General features: G+C 45.1%; 1 protein-coding gene across 2 annotated transcripts in view; it reads right to left on the bottom strand.

Moving 5' to 3' along the window:
• Positions 1 to 18342, bottom strand: part of GOLIM4 (golgi integral membrane protein 4) — a 259785-nt gene that overhangs the window by 59467 nt on the left and 181976 nt on the right. For both annotated transcript variants that reach the window (XM_086944326.1, XM_086944327.1), the window contains 2 exons: positions 17504 to 17742; positions 13897 to 13970 (listed from right to left, as the gene is read on the bottom strand). In XM_086944326.1, the coding sequence (XP_086800452.1) occupies positions 13897 to 13970; positions 17504 to 17742 (313 nt within the window). The remainder of the gene's footprint in view (positions 1 to 13896; positions 13971 to 17503; positions 17743 to 18342) is intronic.

Below are 18342 nucleotides of genomic sequence, written 5' to 3'. Positions count from 1 at the left end.
GGTTGTGATTTTATTTTAAATAACTCAGTTTTGGGGGAAGCGTGGGAATACACTATCAATATGGAAGTGCGTATTGGCTTCAAATACTGGAGTCATTATAATGATTAACTTTCTTATTAAAGTGTGTCTCCACGTTTTTAGACTCAATTGTCCAACATGCTTGAGAGGACAGGGAGGCAGTGCCATTGGATTCCATTCCTACCAGTCAAGTGAACAGGTTTGAGACAGGAAAAGGTTTTCTTATTTTAGTAATTTCTCTACTCCTACTCATTAGCTTCCTCTATTTACTTGTGTAAGTAGTGTCACCTATGAAATTCACTGAAAATGTTTTAATTCTATATAAAGCAGTTATTTCTAAGGCAAAGTCAAAGGTGCATGAGTGCTCCTTTTTAATGACCGGTCTGTGACCAGAGAAACAACCGCTGCGATCTTGGGTGCCTAGATACATTACATCCAGAAAGTAGGCAGGGTGGATTGTTATTAGTAGGGGTTATTATAAACTAAGCAGTCTTAACACCCAAGACAGTAAAGGTTTCTGCAAACCTTAAATTCATGTAAGGTAATTTTAAACATTTGGACAGATTCTAAGTTAAGAAAGTAAAAAGAAGTTAATCAATAAACCCTTACCAGATTTTGCAGAGAGAATTTTAGGGAACTTCCCGTGGAATTTAGGAAACTTTACTAGAATTCAGGTATTATTGCTTATGATTAAAATTCAGTAGCTTAAGTGGCAGACTTGTAGTTGTAGACCCAAGTCAATGAAAAGCAATTGCAGCTGCCCTTAGTGAAGTGTGCAAGGATGTCTATGAGAAGGAAACACCAGTAGAAAAACAGACATTTGCATAAAATGGACGCTGGTTAAAGGAGCTAATACTATACATGCTTGCATGCACAAATAGCCTCTACAATAAATTGAGATTAGGACAAATAATCTCCACAAAAGGTTATGGTTACGTTCTGTTGCCTACAGTGTCTAGGGGATAAACTATTGCACATAGAAACTTGTGCTCTCACATAACAAAAGTGTTCTAAGGATCTGTACTGTTGCATTAACCGTACAACCTCTGAGACCCAGCCATGGTCAATGGAAGGGGTAGAAATGGAGCAATTAATGAGGTAGCGACTGCCGACAGTAGGTCACAGGTTAAAAAGGTAGTTCAACTCAGATAGGACTATATTTCTGCTTGTATTCGGCATTAGTCAGACTATTCTGAAGAGTTGGTGGATGACCAAGTTCTCTGGGGTACATTTAGAATGTCTCGAAACCCAAGTTTTGATACCTTGAGGGACCTGTCCAGAGGTATATGCTGCTTGAATTTCTGTTGACAAGTTATCAACGTGTTGCCAGATTCCGGTTTTCAGGTCAACAAACAGTGAGGACCAGGTAATCCATAATCTAAAACCTGGCAGTTATTAGACTAACATTATAAAAAACTTTCCACATCAACAAAACTACTCTAAACTATAATCAAAATCTTTTCTTGAATTTCAGTTTATTTCTTTATGAAGAGAAAAGGTCAGGCTTCCTATTCCAAGTCTTTACAATACGCAATTCTGAACCACCATGTGTTTCCCGGTTGTACAATATTGCTTTCTCAAATTTTATAGTGATACAATTCAAATGAGATCCTCCTTTTCTGTAGCATCAAATTCAACTATATTTTTTCAGTTGCCCATTATAGGTCTATTTTTATTTTTCTGTTTACTGACACCAACCCAGTAAAGGGCTCGGATACCAGTTAGAGTCTTGTTTGTGCTATACAAAACCTTCAAATAAATAAATAAAATGTCTTTGCATTATTCATGGGTATCAGATCCAAAGAGCGACCAAGGAGACACTTTAGAGCAGATACCAGTAAATATGCTCTACTGTTCATGGCAGGGGTGTGGAATTTAATGAAACATCTACTTGTTGATGGGACAGATTGCTTAATAAAGCTACTTGTTCTTTGAAAAAATATACTTGTCCCTTTGGTGCCATGTAGTGCGGCCACGTAGTGCCCCTCTATATGGCTGCTTCACTGACAACCCCGGAAAATGGTATCCGTAGGCTACAGGGGTGTCCTGCTCATGTAGGGGCACCCTAGAACCAAGCACTCTGCCCTCAGGATTGCAAAGGCCTGCTATAGGGGTGATTTATAGGTTTTAAGTGCAGAGACCCTTAGATATAGTAAACCTATATCTTTAGTAAGTGGTGCATGCACCAACTTACATAGGCTGCCATTGCAGGCCTCTAGTTCCAATGTGCATGGTCTCCCATGGGTGGCATAATACATGCTTCACCCCATGGGGGGGGGGGGGCATCTGGGGTACCTATGCCCTTGGTACATGGGTATCATATGCTAGGGACCAACAAGGGTAACCCGGTATCCAATCTGGCATGTACCCAAGTACTGGATTTACCAATTTAGGGAGAAAGCAGATGGAGTGGGGTCTTGATTAGCAGGGTCCCAGTTAGATTAGTCAAAAACAGTATCACATCAAGCAAAAAGTGGGGGTAACCATAAGAAGCAGATACTATTTGCCTACATGGTTCTTTCTAATTTAGTAAAAAAATGTTTTTAAAAACCTAGTAAAAGACCAAAAACACAAATACCCCACCAAGCGGAACTGCTTTTGATTACTGCCAACAAACCTTAATCAAATACGTTGACTCTATTCGTTCTTAGGCTCTGTAAAGCCAACCCCAGCTCTAAATGGCTGAAGGTGGGTTGTCCCTCAACCCCCTAAGTGGGTTGGACACATGGCCTGGTTAGAGGCTATGCGGCCAACCACCACTGTGCACAGACAATCGTTGTAGCAGTAGTGGTTTGCTGCCCACAATGTGATAGCAGCAGTGCCCCGCAGAAGGTCAGGACCCACAGTCCAATATTGTGCACACAAGAGTTGGCCATCTGTGGGATGGCTTCGGGAGCTGGTTCCCAGTAGTGGTTTGAAGGTAATCCCTGGCCATAAACCAGGTTTTGCTCCGTACCAGCACTGTGCACAACCAGAGGCCCACAGCAGGGAAGGAAATAATTTTAAAGATGGAAATAATAAATCATAACCAAAAAAAAACCAAAGAAATTAACTGAAAAAACTACAGTTAAAGTATAGTTATGTTTAGGACCGGTTGTAATACCTTTACATAGGTTTACATTAAAAAAAAAAGAAATTCACTCAAAAATCACATTACACAACTACAAAGCAAAATTTAAAAAACAATGAAATTCACTAGTTGTTAGTTTTGCATTCCATTAATTTCACAACATATTGCCAAAATATAACACACCAAAAGTGTGTGATTTCGATTATATAAGTTTAGCTGCAGGTAGCCAATCAGAATGCATACACAGATTTATGAATCCACAGTGCCGCTAACTCGTGGTCCCATAATGCATCATGATGCTCACACAAGAGCAATTTTAATTATACTGATGAGGGACTATAAACCATAGCATGGTATCAGTGTCTCAAATTGGCCCGTGATCAAGGACTGAATAAGTTTGAAACGCGTTGCACCTGCACTTATGATTTTACCTGGATTGTTGCTAATTTGCATAAAGACGTTTCAAAGAAGAGAGAGTCATCGCTCTGTGGCAGAGCTGTGAGTTTTGATTATATATATCCATTTTACCCAGTAAACATCTGTTCTTGGCATGCAGGGTTGTAGATTCCCATGCTGTGCATAGCTCTCCATCTTGTGTTGGGGCCGGATGTTTGCACTTTATTTTCTTCGAAGAAGTCTTTCGAAGTAGGTGACTCCTCCTTTTGGTGATTGAGTGCATGGGCATTGACTCCATTGTTAGATTGTTTGCCGCAGAGGGCGAGAATGGAATAGTAATAAAGAATAGAGATGTCCATGTATATGCATGCAGATTAAATGGAGAGCCACAGCAGATACAGGTATCCGGGAGGTGGGTAGGCGCATGTGAATCTACAGCTTTACATTCCAAGAACAGATGCTTACTGGGTAAGTAAGATTATCCGTTCGAGGCATGTGAGCTGTAGATCAAATGCTGTGCATAGACTATAAAGCAGTATCCTCCCAAAGCAGTGGCTAACCTGTAGCTGTTGGAGTTGTCCGAAATGGTGTCTTAAGTACTGCTTGACCCACATTGCTTGTTGTCTTGCAGACATATCTACACAATAGTGTTTAGTGAATGTGTGTGGTGTAGATCATGTTGGAGCTTTGTAAATGTAAACTATTGGAATGTTTCCCAAAAAAGCCATAGTCGCCCCTAGCTTGCGAGTGAAATGTGCCCTAGGGGGTACAGTTGAGGTTCTTTGCTTTCGTATAGCAGGTTTGAATGCACTTAAAAATCCACTTTGCAATACCGGATTTAAATAGGATTGCCCCTGTGTGGTGGTTCAAAAGCAACAAAGAGTTGTTTTGTTTTACATAAAGATTTTGTCCTTTTAATGTAGTACAAGTGTGCTCTTCTAAGGTGTGTAAAGCTCGTTCTGCCACTGAATCAGGTTGAGGGAAGAATACGGGTAATTCTATAGACTGATTTCTGTGAAATGCAGACACTTCCTTAGGTAAAAATGTAGGATTGATAGTAAGAACCACTTTGTCTCTGTGTAGTTGGAAAGTGGTTTTCCAGGAGAGGAACTGTGGTCCGCATTTGTGTATGGTCTCAAAAGATGGGCCCATTAATTTTGTGAGGACTATGTTAAAATTCCACACTGGAGCAGGTGGAAGTTTAGGTGGTATCACTCTTTTTAGTCCTTCCGTGAAGAGTTTGATCACTGGTACTCTAAATAACAACAAATGCTGTCTGTTTTGTAGATATGCAGCTATTGCCGCTAGGTGTAGTCTACTGGAGGTGTAAGCCAACGTGGACTGTTGCAAGTGTAACAGTTAGCAGATGTTTTTTATGGAAGCATCAACAGGGTTGATATGATTGTTACCACAATAACCAACAAATCGCTTCCACTTAGCCGCGTATCAGGCCCCTGTAGTAGGTCTTCTAGCCTCCCTAATGATAGTCATACATTCTGGTGGTAGGTTCAAGTAACCAAACTCTAAGATTTTAGGAGCCAGATCGCGAGGTTCAGCTGTTTGGGATCTGGGTGTCTGATTTCTCCATGGCTCTGTGTGAGGAGACTGAAGGTTAAATGCAGCTTTTGATGCAGAACCTGAGACAGCTCTAACAGGGTTGTGAACCAAAGTTGACGTGCCCATGAGGGGCATACTAGGATTAGTGTGAGATATTGCAAATGCTACTTACCAGTATGCATCTGTTCTTGGCATGTAGGGTTGCTGACATTCATATCTGTGCATAGATCGCCACCTAGTGTTGGGTCCGGATGATTGCACATTGTTGTCCTGGAAGAGTCTTCGAAGTATCACGAGATAGGTGGCTCCTCCCCTGGACTACAGTGCGCATGGGCATCGCCTCCATCCCCAGATTGTTTTTAGCCATTGGCAGAGATGGAGAGAAGTATGTGAGTGATGACCATGCTATGAGCATATATATATATATATATATATATATATGTATATATATGTGAATACTGCAGCTGCTACAGGCGCCGGGGAGGAGGGTGGGCGATATGAATGTCAGCAGCCCTACATGCCAAGAACAGATGCATACTGGTAAGTAGCATTTGCAGTTCGAGGCATGTGGGCTGCTGAATTCATATCTGTGCATAGAAATACATAGCAGTCCTCCTATTATTGGCGGCCGCCCGTGCCAGCTGCAGCAGTTTGAAAAAGTGTTTTGAGAACAGCCTGACCAACAGCTGCCTGCTGTTTGGAGTGCACGTCTACACAGTAATGTTTAGTAAAAGTATGTGTGGTAGACCATGTGGCTGCCCTACAAATATCCTCTAAGGGGATGTTACCCAGGAAAGCCATAGAGGCCCCCAACTTTCTGGTGGAGTGGGCTTTTGGTGGAATTGTGAGAGTGCGTTTAGCTTTAGCGTAACAGATCTGAATGCATTTCACGATCCACCTAGCGATACCAGCTTTGGAGATAGCGTTTCCCTTGTGGTGTGTGGCAAATGCAACGAAAAGTTGCTTGGTTTTTCGAAAATCCTTTGTCCTGTCAATGTAGTACATTAAGGCTCTTTTAACGTCAAGGGTGTGGAGCATCCGCTCCGCCAGCGACTCTGGGTTTTGAAAAAACACTGGCAACTCAATTGTCTGGTTCATGTGGAATTGAGATACAACCTTGGGTAAAAATTTAGGGTTAGTGCGGAGCACCACCCTGTTAGCGTGTACTTGGAAGAAAGGTTCTTGGATGGTGAGCTCCTGCAACTCACTAACCCTCCGTAGCGATGTAATTGCTACTAAGAAAGCCACCTTCCAAGTCAGAAACTGAAGCTCACAAGAGTGCAGTGGCTCAAAGGGAGGACCCATCAGCCTTGTAAGAACCACATTGAGGTTCCTTTCCGGAGCTGGTGGTGTCCGTGGTGGAATGACCCTTTTGAGTCCTTCCAGAAAAGCCTTGATAGCAGGGACCTTAAAAAGTGACAGGTGTTGCCTATTCTGGAGGTATGCTGCCATTGCAGACAAGTGAATGCGGATGGAAGAATACGCCAAATTGCATTGGTACAGGTGGAACAGGTAACAAATGGTGTTCTGAATGGAAGCATCCAGCGGGTCAATATCATGGTTTACACAGTAAATGACAAACCGCTTCCATTTAGCCACATAACATGCTCTAGTAGTGGGCTTCCTTGCCTCCCGAATGATATCCATGCAATCGGGGGGAAGATTGAGGTAGCCAAACTCTAGGACTTCAGGAGCCAGATCGCCAGGTTGAGCTGTTGCGGATCTGGGTGCTGAATGTCGCCATGGCTCTGCGTCAGAAGGCTGGGTGTGAGATGAAGCCTTTGATGCGGTACCACGGAGAGTTCCAGAAACGTGGTGTACCATGGTTGGCGAGCCCACGTTGGAGCAACCAGGATGAGAGTCATCGAGTGCTGCCTGAGTTTGCGTGCCACCAGCGGTATCAGAGGTGCTGGGGGAAAAGCGTACGCAAATCTGCCTGACCAGTTCATCCACATCGCATTGCCCTGCGATTGCGGGTGTGGGAACCTGGCGGCGAAGCTTTGGCATTTTGCGTTCTCCTTTGTGGCGAACAGGTCTATCTCTGGATGACCCCACCTTTGGAAGTACGGTTGGAGTACTGATGGATGTATCTCCCACTCGTGCATTTGGTGGCTGTGCCTGCTGAGCAGGTCCGCCATCTGGTTGTCTTTGCCTGGGAGATGCTCCGCCATGAGGAAGATGTTCCTCTGAATGGCCCACTTCCACATGCTCTGAGCCAGATGAGACAGCTGCGGAGAGTGTGTGCCCCCCTGCTTCTGAATGTAGTACATGGCCGTCATGTTGTCCGTCCGGATCAACACGACCTTGTTGCACAGATGTACTTTGAATGCCTTCAAGGCCATGAAGATTGCCATCAGTTCTAATACATTGATGTGCATCTTCCTTTGCTGTAGTGTCCATAGTCCCTGCACTGTGTAGTGGAGTACATGCGCTCCCCATCCTTGGAGAGAAGCGTCCGTTGTCAGGATAATCTGTGGCACAGGCTCCTGGAACGGTCGGCCCTTGCAAAGGTTTTGTGGATTCCACCAATGCAGAGAGTTGTATGCCCGACCGCTCACCAACACTAGGTCTGTCAGTTGCCCATGAGCCTGAGTCCACTGACGTGCTAGGCACTCCTGAAGCGGACGCATATGTAGTCTCGCGTGCGGGACGATGGAGATGCAGGAGGCCATCATGCCTATCAACTGCATGAACACCCTCGCTGGAAGCGAGTGCTGAGGCCTGAATCGTTGGATCAGCGTTTGGATACTGGCGATTCTCACTGAATTTGGCTGCGAAGTGGCTGCCAGAGTGTCTATTGTCGCGCCCAGATACTGCCGGATACGGGCGGGTTGGAGATGGGATTTTGGATAGTTCAGCGAGAATCCCAGATCGTGCAGGAGATGAATGGTGCGGGACACGTGGTCGGCGCACTGCTGTTCTGACTTTGCCTGAATGAGCCAGTCGTCCAGATAGGGATAGACGTGGACGTTCTGGCGTCGTAGATGCGCCGCTACAGTAGCCAGGCACTTTGTAAAGACTCTTGGCGCTGTGGTGACCCCGAAAGGCAGAACCCTGAACTGGTAGTGCTGGTCTTGAATCGTGAATCTGAGGTACTTCCTGTGTGAAGGATGCAGGGGAATATGAAAGTATGCATCCTTGAGATCCAGCGTAGCCATGAAGTCCCCCTGCCGAAGCAGAGGGAGGACCTGCTGCAACGTGAGCATATGGAAGTGCTCCGACAGAATGTACCAGTTGAGGGGCCTGAGGTCCAGGATGGGCCTGAGGGATCCGTCCTTTTTGGGGATTAGAAAGTACAGAGAGTAAACTCCTGTTCCCCTTTCTTGCAGTGGAACGAGCTCTATTGCCCCTTTTTGCAGCATGACTTGAACTTCCTGCTGCAACAAGTGCAAGTGCTCGCCGGACATAGGACGGTTTCTTGGAGGTATGTTTGGTGGAGTGGAAGTAAGTTCCAGACAGTAACCGTACTGGATAAGAGATTTGACCCACCTGTCCGTGGTGATGGATTTCCACGCGGGCAGGAACTGCTGGAGTCTTCCCCCGACCGGTGTTGTGTGGTCGGGGGGCAGTGACAAGGCGTCACTGTTTGCTGGTGGTGGAGGACCTGGAGCTGTTGTTTCCACGTCCCCTGCCTTTGACGTTGTTGCCCCTGTAACCACCTCTACCTTTGTTGGTGTATGAGGTGTGGGTGTTGCTTTTATAGTACTGAGTGGATTGTGATGCCTGACCCCTTGAGGTGCCTCTGTTATTGGTGGCAATGGCCCCATCGTCGTCCCCTACCTCTCCGACGACTTCATCAAACTCCTAGTCTCCCGCGTCGTAGTTTTCCTCCTCTGACGCCGGGCTAGAGTCCGAAACTTGAAAAACATTGTCGTCTCCAACGTCTTCCTCGAAGATGTTGTCCGGCGGGGGCGCCGATAACTGGGCCTGGAGTCTAGCGGCCCGACGAAGCTTGAGGGTCTTCTTACACCGGAACTTTGAGCGGGCCATACACCTGGCCTCCTCATGGTCCGGCGACAAACATTTGTTGCACACTGGGTGCACGTCGAGGTGTGAATACTTTGAGGTGCACACCGGGCACCTCTTAAACGGAGTTCGTTCCATGTGAAGTAGTCTTGAGCGTTGTGTAGGCCCGTCCGCGCCGACAGCACGCGGAAGGGCAGCAAGAGTTCGGAGCCGATGAACAGACAAACCCGAACGAAGACAGTACCAACGCTAAGCCTAAAGACCTTTTGGTCTCAAGTTAGGAAAGTTAAACAACTATCGATTCCGACAGAGGGAACCGAAACACATCCGAACCCAATGGCGGAAAAAAACAATCTGGGGATGGAGGCGATGCCCATGCGCACTGTAGTCCAGGGGAGGAGCCACCTATCTCGTGATACTTCGAAGACTCTTCCAGGACAACAATGTGCAATCATCCGGACCCAACACTAGGCGGCGATCTATGCACAGATATGAATTCAGCAGCCCACATGCCTCGAACTTGCCTGAGCTTGTGAACCACTAATGGAATGAGTGGGAGAGGTGGAAAAGCGTAAGCAAATATCCCTGTCGAGTTCATCCATAGTGCATTGCTGGTGTGGGTACCTGGAGGGGAAGCTTTGGCATTTTGTGTTCTGGTATGTGGCAACAGGTTCATGTGAGGGACTCCCCAACTTTGAAAGCATGAGAGGAGAACCTGAGGTTGGAGTTCCCATTCGTGTATTTGCAGATCTCCTCAGCAGGCAGATCGCCTCTGCCTGCTGAGGAGATCTGCAATCTGGTTGTTCACTCCTGGGAGGTGTTCTTGTAGGAGATAAAGTTTGAGGTGAATGGTCCAACTCCAGATGTCTTGGGCTAAGTGGGACATTAGGAGAGAGTGTGTCCACCTCTGTTTTTGTATGTAATACATAGCTGTCATGTGGTCTGTATGAACCAAGACAGCTTTGCCCTCCAGGTGAGTCTGAAACGCCTTGAGGGCTAGAAAGTTTGCAAGCAGCTCTAGATGATGGATGTGGAGCAACTTCTGCTGTTGGCTCCACAGGCCTTGCACTGTTGGAGATGAGCTCCCCAGTCAGTGAGGGACGCGTCCGCTATCAGTACTATCTGTGGAACCGGGTCTAGGAACAGACGTCCTTCTGACAAATTTTGTGTGTTCCACCACTGCAGAGCTCGAGGAGTACGGCCTCTTACCAACACTAGATCAGTCAATAGAACCTGTGACTCATTCCACTGACTGGCTACGCATTCTTGAAGTGGACGCATGTGCAGCCTGGCATGGGGGACGATTATGATGCAAGATGCCATCATACCCAGCATTTGCAAATAAACCTGAGCTGGAATCCAATGATTCGGTTGAAACTGGAATCCTAAAGCCTGAATATTTCGAATTCTTGCTGCGCTGGAGAAGACCAGAGCTTTTTGAGTATCTAGCACGGCTCCTAGGTAGCTCTGAGTATTAGCTGGTTGGAGATGTGATTTTGTAACATTGATTGTGAATCCTAGTTGATGTAGTAACCGAATCGTTATGAAAGTGTGCTAAGACATTGCTGATACGTGCTGGCTTTGATGAGCCAGTCGTCCATGTATGGGAAGACATGGATGCTTTGTCTTAGGTGAGCAGCTACTACCGCCAGACACTTTGTGAAGACTCTGGGGGCCGTGTGACTCCGAATGGGAGTACCTTGAACTGAAGTGTTAACACGCTAACACAAATCTGATAAGCGGGGTGGATTGGAATATGAAAATAGGCGTTTTTTAAATGTAGAGTAGACAGAAAGTCGCCTTTCTCCAGCAGAGGAAGTACTTGTTGAAGTGTTAATATGTGGAAATGATCTGACTGAATGTAAAGGTTGAGTTCTCTGAGATCTAATATTGGTATGAGAACCATCTTTTATGGGTTTTAGGAAGTAAAAGGAGAACAAGCCCTACCCGTGATGTTGGGGTGGTACGGTCTCTATAGCCCCTTTTAGAAGTAGAGACTGAATCTCTTGTTTGAGGAGTTGTAGGTGATCTGGTTTGTGTGACTTTGGTGGAATGTTTGGAGGAGTGTTGATGAACTCCAGGCAGTAACCAGAATGGATAATTTGTAGTACCCAACTGTGTGTTATTGACTGCCAGATTGGTAGGACAGTCTTCACCAGACAGGTGTTAAGTGGTTGGATGGGGGTGCGATTGTGGAGGCAAGTCACTGCTTTGTATTGGCGGGGGAGGCGTATGTGTTTGAACCCCTGCCCCTACCTTTGCAGTTATCTCTATAACCCCCTCTTAATTAAATCCCTCTGAATTAACCCCTAGATGGAGAGGGTTGGTTATTGCCTCGGAGGAGGTATTTTTATAAGCTCTGCGGTAAAAAGAATGCCGAAAGGAACCACAGCTTTGTGTTGACTGAAGGGCTCCCATGGATTTGGCTCCTTCAGTGTCTTTCTTCATTTTCTCTAGTGAAGAATCTACCACTTGGGCAAATAGATGTTCCTTATCAAAGGGTGTACTTAATATGGAGGTTTGAACCTCTGGTTTGAACCCAGATATGCGAAGCCAGGCATGCCTCCTTAATAGGACACTGGCGTTTATAGCTCTAGCAACAGCATCTGCAGCATCTGGAGAACATCTTATTGCGTTCTTAGAAATAAGTGTCCATCACGCACCAAGTCCTGTGCTTTAGATCTGTGTTCCTGGGGCAAATATAGGATCAATTGCTCTATCTCGTCCCAGTGCGCACGGTCATATCGTGCTAACAATGCCTGAGTGTTGGGAGACATGCCAGAAGTTTGCTGCCTGAGAGGCCACCCTCTTCCCCGAAGCCTCAATACGTTTGGATTCTTTATCCAGGGGTGGCTCATCTCCTGTTTGGGCGTTGGCTCTTTTCCTTGCATTGGAGACAACCAGGGAGTCTAGTGGTAACTGTCCCCTTATATATACTGGGTCTGATGGTGCTGGCTTGTACTTCTTGTCTACTCTAGTATAAGAGCTCCGACCGGGTCAATAAAGAGGTCATCTACATGCCTGATCCTCCCTTTGACCATGGGTAGGGTGTGTGATGACTTCTGCATGGTACTGAGGGTTTTAAAGAGGAAATCCTCTTCTAAGGATTCTTTATGTAGGTGCACCCCATGGAAGTTGGCAGCTCTACCCGGTATGCAGCCTACACGGTCATCTGGTGGCAGAGGGTTTGTTATGTTACAAGTCGGGATCATTTCCTGTCGGCGTATTGGTGTTGTAATCATCCCATGGGTCTTGGAGTGGCTGATTATCATCCCCATCATCTTGGTTGTCAGGTGTAGGTGGTGGTGAATGTTCATCACCTGTCTGAAACTGAGGGGAAGGAGGCAGAGGAAGAGGAGGAGGGGAAGGGTTAGTTCCAACAGTTCTTTTCTTCAAAGGAATGTGATATTCCCCTTTTGTATCAGTCCATGTTTTTAAAGTCACTTTAGTGGTGATATGTCCAGTCTGTGGATGAATATACAACACTTTCTGTTTTGGATCCGGTTGGTCTATCTGAATGTCGAAACTGTGCTTTTCTGGGTTATAGGTGTGGCAGGGTATACTCAGACATGAGTCCCTTTCTCACTGCTCCATCAGGATTCAAGCAAGCCGGGCCGAAGAAGGCTGAAATGCCAGAAACCGGTCCCCGGTAGCTTGTCTCCTTTCTGGTGAAGAATTGGCTTGGTAGTTTAGTCTGCCCTGTTCCCATGATGCACTGGGCCAGGGACAGACTGATTTGCATATAGCCAGGTTCTGAGCTGGGATGGGGCAGTGAGATAAATAACGGTGATGGATCAAGCCCTGATCTTTGGACTGGGTAAGAGTGGTCTGTTTAACTCAGACACTCTGTTCATCACCACCCCCTTTTCTAAATCGTTTCTGGGTTTTTCAGCACATCTGACTGTTTTGGCGCCAAACTTACTGGTGCTGGAGTCGTAAGTGTTGGAGTCTTCGGATCCGACGTGTGTTTCAGGCAGAAAGGTGGGGGTCGGTCCGGACTTGTGTTTCGACCCTGAAGATCTCAGCTCGGAGCTCGATTTGGAGGGAGTCTTTTTGGAGCTGGAAGGTTTTTTAGTAGGTTTTGGTGCAGAGCCAGAAGGCAGGGTGTGGGAAGCGTGGTCTCAACGGCGCAGGTTGGACCGAAGCCTTCTTTTTATGTGGAGTTGTGTCTTAGGACGAGTGGGGAGGTGTGCTTGCGGTACGTTGTCAATGTGGGATGTCTTTCTCTTGGTTGGAGTCGAGTTCTGAGATGTCGACCAGGTCCTGCTCCTCCTCGGTATACATGGCCTCTCTGGCCTCGTCGTCTGACTGGTGCCCGAAGAGGTCTGGAATGGAGCTTGTGTGCTGGCTCTGCATGTCACAATGTCGAGCCCGACTGTCGCAAAGTGTTTTCTTGGAGCGGAAAGCCTGGTACACGTCACAGTCTTGTTCTATGTGTATGTGGGACAAACACAGGTCACACACTTAGTGTGAGTCGGTGCGCAGGTATTTCACATGACACCGAGGGCAGAATTTGAAGGGAGTTTATTCCATCGACTGCGGGCCGGGCCAACGCGGGTAGGCCGACGGCCTTCCACAAGCTTTCCGATCGAAAGATTAGTTTTAGTAAGTAAATACGATACGCAATAGAAAGGGTTACGCAGTCTAAAACAATATCGTCGAGGGTGAGTATCTTGCGCACCGAGGGAAACCGAAGGAACGGTGTCGAACCGGAGCACAGCGATAGACGTCCGAACCAGATGGAGGAAAAAAACAACGGGGTCGATGCCCATGAGCACTATCACTGAAAGGAGGAGTCACCTACCTTGAGATATATAGTTAAGACATGAAATGTTATTGTGGGAAGACACTGAAATGCTGTTTATAGAAAGAAAACAAACTGTTCTTACCTCCCTCTTGGATAACTGGTTCTTCGTCCCCTTGAACTATATCATGGTCCATGTGTTCATAGTGTGCTTGCTGTCTGAAATGTGGAATTTAAAATATTTCTATTGGTTCATCATTTTTTTAAAGTTTCAAATGCCTGAAAATGGTTATTCATTATATTTAAAAACATACGTTTTGAAACTTTACAGACAATTTTGGATATTTCAAATATTTTTCAAACAAACTGTTTGGCATGAAAACAAATAGTTATTTTTTGTAAACACACTTCTTCCTATATTTCTTTTTGATGAGTGAACCATTAATAACCTCTTTATGTGACCCACTTCTGGGAAACAAACAAGGGCAGCGCATCATACACCTTTCTGTCGTATTAGTTGCAACAGCTATTAGATATTTGGAATGTTGAGAGGTCCACTGAAGACATTAAACTGCATTTCAGGTACAAACTTCTACTCTAACATTCCAATGCATATTTTTCAGTTTCTCCTATTCAAGAGCTTGGAATGTCCTAATAGTATTTTAGATCTTCTGACTCCAGGTATAACAGTTGTTATATGAGCAGTTCTGGTGTGTAAACCTCTGGTTCAGATCCTTTAACAGTTGTTATAGCCAAAGAAACAGGAAATAATGCGAGGACTCCCAATCCAGTGAACAAGTATGAAGGTGAAGGAGCATCTCCCATGCAAGTCTCATGCTTAAGGTCAAAGAGCAATTTGTGAGTCCATGTCCAATTTGTAAAAAAACCTAGACATCACAACAAAGCTGAGTGACCACCTAGGAAAGGACCACGTCATGCAGCAAATATGCCGGAGGATTAGAAGTATGTACCGCAATGAGAATTACATTTGAAAGAACTTGCAAAATAAATTTTTAGATGAGAACACACTGAAATTAGGACGAGGTTTATAAAATTGTACTACATATAAGGCTAAGATTGAGGATCATGAAAAACACCAAAGGTGATGGGAGGAATGATTGCACTTTGTCTAACCACTGGCCATCGCTCAGGGTAGCATCTCAGCCCATCATTCTTCGGCTCACCATGCCACCTCGGTTTGAACCCAGCCACATGCAAATCAGTCTTGACCCTGGCTCCTCATGAGAACAGCCCAGTCTGAACTGCCAAGCCAGGTCCTCCCTGAAACGGAACACAAGCATTCTGGGGTCTGTTCCGGGGAATCATCCCTCATCAGCAAGGCTAGCTTGATTCCAGTGACACAGTGAGAATAGGACCCACATCTGGACATATCCATGCCACTCAGGGTGGTATATGAAAAACACAAAAAGGTTCTAATGGGGAGCAGAGTCAAGACTGATTTGCATATGGCTGGTTCCAAACTGGGGTGGCATGGTGGGCAAAAGAACGATGGATGTAACCGAGATCTATGACTAGGGGTGACTTATTGCCAATGTTCAGCATTCCAAAACTTCATCTTTTGTGTCCAGACCGAGGCCCAGCAGAAGTAACAGATGATGCATATTGAGCCAATAATTTTGTAGAAGATAAAATAAAGACAAATCATACTGAGATGCAGTAATGAAGCTAATCAACACCTTATGAACCTGTATGTATTCTCGGTCTCTTTTTTTGTTACTTTGACATGGTTAGGCAATCTCTAGTCATTCCTACAAATGCATTGGAGGCAGGCTAGACAAGACAGTCCCATACTAACTAGATTTCAATGCCATTGCCTTAAAGGAAGCCCCCAATAGCTAGTGGTTGAAATAGGGGTAGAGCTGGACACTGTCGTGAAGCGACAAGCCCGCAGCCCTGTCTGAGGCAGTGATCACTCCAATGCATCCGTCGAGTGAGCACCCCATCCTCAGATCAGTACCTTCCCTTTTCTGCAGACATCAGTGACTGGAGATGCAGCAAGACCCAGAGGGCTTACTATTGGCTGCTATGGGGGTCTTTGCTGAATTGACACTTGCACCAGCCTACCAGGCACACTACTGAGCACAGTTGGGCCTGTGTAATGCCTGCTCACCAGAGGAAGCACAACTTGCTAGAACTGTTTGCTGGTGAGTGGTGCTAACCTTCCTTTATGCTAATTTTACTAGGACCCATGTGGACCGTGCGTTATGACAGAAAGGCACCACTGCCCCGTTTGCAAAACACTCTGCTGCTGCACTAATGAGAGCTGTCCACCCTGTGGTGTAAGATGCCACCTCTGAGGCTTGGCATTTGGAGTTCATTGTCCTTTCTCTTCTTGTAACAAATGCATCTGTGGGGCCAACAACACAGCTGGATTACAATTTGTACTCTCCACAATGGGTGTCAAAATACCAGACGCTGCCTGTGATCCCTCATAACGGTCTCATTAGAGTCAAATAATTACATAGCCAGATCTGATTTGATGCCCATATCCCATATATGCCCAAGGGACAAGATTGGAGGACTGTGCAGTCATAGCTTGATAGCCCCGTGGAACGTGCCTCCTTTCGATTTTGAGCAGGCAGGATATATTGGCCCTCTGTCCTTTTGTGGTGGCTTCAAGCACATAACCTCATTGAAAAAGGACTTTCTGAATTATAACTGGATGTGATTTTTGTATTTCTAATTGTATGTATTTTTATCATCTGAATCAAGAAAGATCAAATAAAGTTGGGTGTGGTGTGCAATACCCAGAGGACACCTCAAGCTCTTTATAAAGATCTTTTTGATGGTCTAGCAATCCCAAAATGTGTGGTTCCCCGAAATCTGTGTGTGTTATTTTTAGACCGGATGATTTTTGTAGATAATAACATTACTTGTGGTCAGACATGAAATAGAAAATGTAATCTTTCATTTTGTTCCATCTCCACAGTAAGATTACAATAATATACCAGAGTTCGCAGGAAACAATCAACAAATAAATTACAAAATTGATGGAAGTTGATATGTTTCTTGCCCTTGCTCCCACTATGGCATTCCTCAGGACCTAGATCTTATACCCTAACCTAAGCTTCAGTCCCCACAATTAATCAACTTATAGACAGTAGGGCCACAGTCATAGGTGTAGTTTCAAATCCACACATTTAAGGAAGGATCAAATTAAACCGCTTTGTAGTACAGGTAGTTTCTTTGGACCCCAACAAAAAAAATGTCAGGGCGCTATGGACAGTAAGGACATGGTTTCCATCTGATCACACGTTCATCTTGGGGGATGCACCAGCCGTACAGCCAAGTACTCAAGTGCTTTAGAGCATAAATTGGAGTATTGTTTCCTGTCATAGTGTCCTTTGATAACATTTTGTACGGTAAATAAGAGATAGCTGCACTAGCCTGTGATTTGCAGGAAATTGGAATAGAATTATGTGCCACAAATTGAATGAAAAAGGCTCTTCCTACATTCGACAAATTGTTCCTACTCGCAAGCCATGAATGTGGCAAAGGATTTGTGACTGAAAATGCTGGGCAACCAAATGGAGCTCAGTAAATTCATCTCAGGCTAAGCCTGTGCCAGTCTTACCTTCTCACTTTGACCTGACTCGCTCTCACAACAATCTTACATTTGCATGTGGTACCCACAAATCATTTGAGGAAAAGAAGACACAATACACAATTTTTCAAACACAGAAGCCCATAAGAGTGCATTTTAACTCTGATTTTAAAAAGTTGAATATAACCTTAGACGTTGTTTGTGAAACTGCTCTTGAAATTCGTTATGCCTCTGCACAACACGTTCTCTTTCTTGAATTTGCTGCTGCCTTAATATCTGTTCTTGTAGACGCTGCTTATGTAAAGATTCCTGATGATCCTTTAATAGTTGGGATTCTGCAGCTCTCTGAGCAGCCAATCTTTGCTGCTCCAATTGTTCCTCATAGGGAGATCTATACTTTACACGCGGCTTTGTCAAATGATCTCCCTGTCCGAAAAGAGAACAATGATGAAATATAAAGGTAAAGCTTTACACCACTGGATAAAAAAATTCTGCAACATCAAAATTGAATATTTCATTAGACGTCGGAAAGTATGTTACAAATTATGAACAAGAAACTGATGATACAGAAAATTAGGAACCGCTAAATTTAGTTACAAGCAATCCTCATTATATTGACATTCATTTTGCAATTCAACAAAGCTTTTTCATCATATAACAAATATATCTGAATGTAAATGCGAAAGATGTCAACAAATTACATAGGTTGCAGAATCAAAGATCAAGACATTTAAACATCCCCCTCTACTCAAGTTTGACCTTGGAAGTGGTGAATGGACACACATTGAAGATGTTCGCCCTAAGTCGAGGAACACGACAAGGTTGTCCACTGTCACCAATAATATTTGCATTGATCCTTGAACCCTTGGCGATCAGGGTACGAGGAGATCCGGTGATCAGAGGGCTACTCTGGAGAGACAGCTGGGAAGATAAAATCCCCTTGTATCCAGACGATGTGCTGCTATATGGAGCGTCGTCGCGGTCCTCCACTAACCGGGTGCGCTCCAGATCTGTACTAATTTCGGA

This window comes from Lissotriton vulgaris, chromosome 11, assembly GCF_964263255.1.
Source record: "Lissotriton vulgaris chromosome 11, aLisVul1.2, whole genome shotgun sequence".
Lineage (NCBI taxonomy): Eukaryota > Metazoa > Chordata > Amphibia > Caudata > Salamandridae > Lissotriton > Lissotriton vulgaris.
This window is presented reverse-complemented; position numbering and strand designations above follow the sequence as displayed.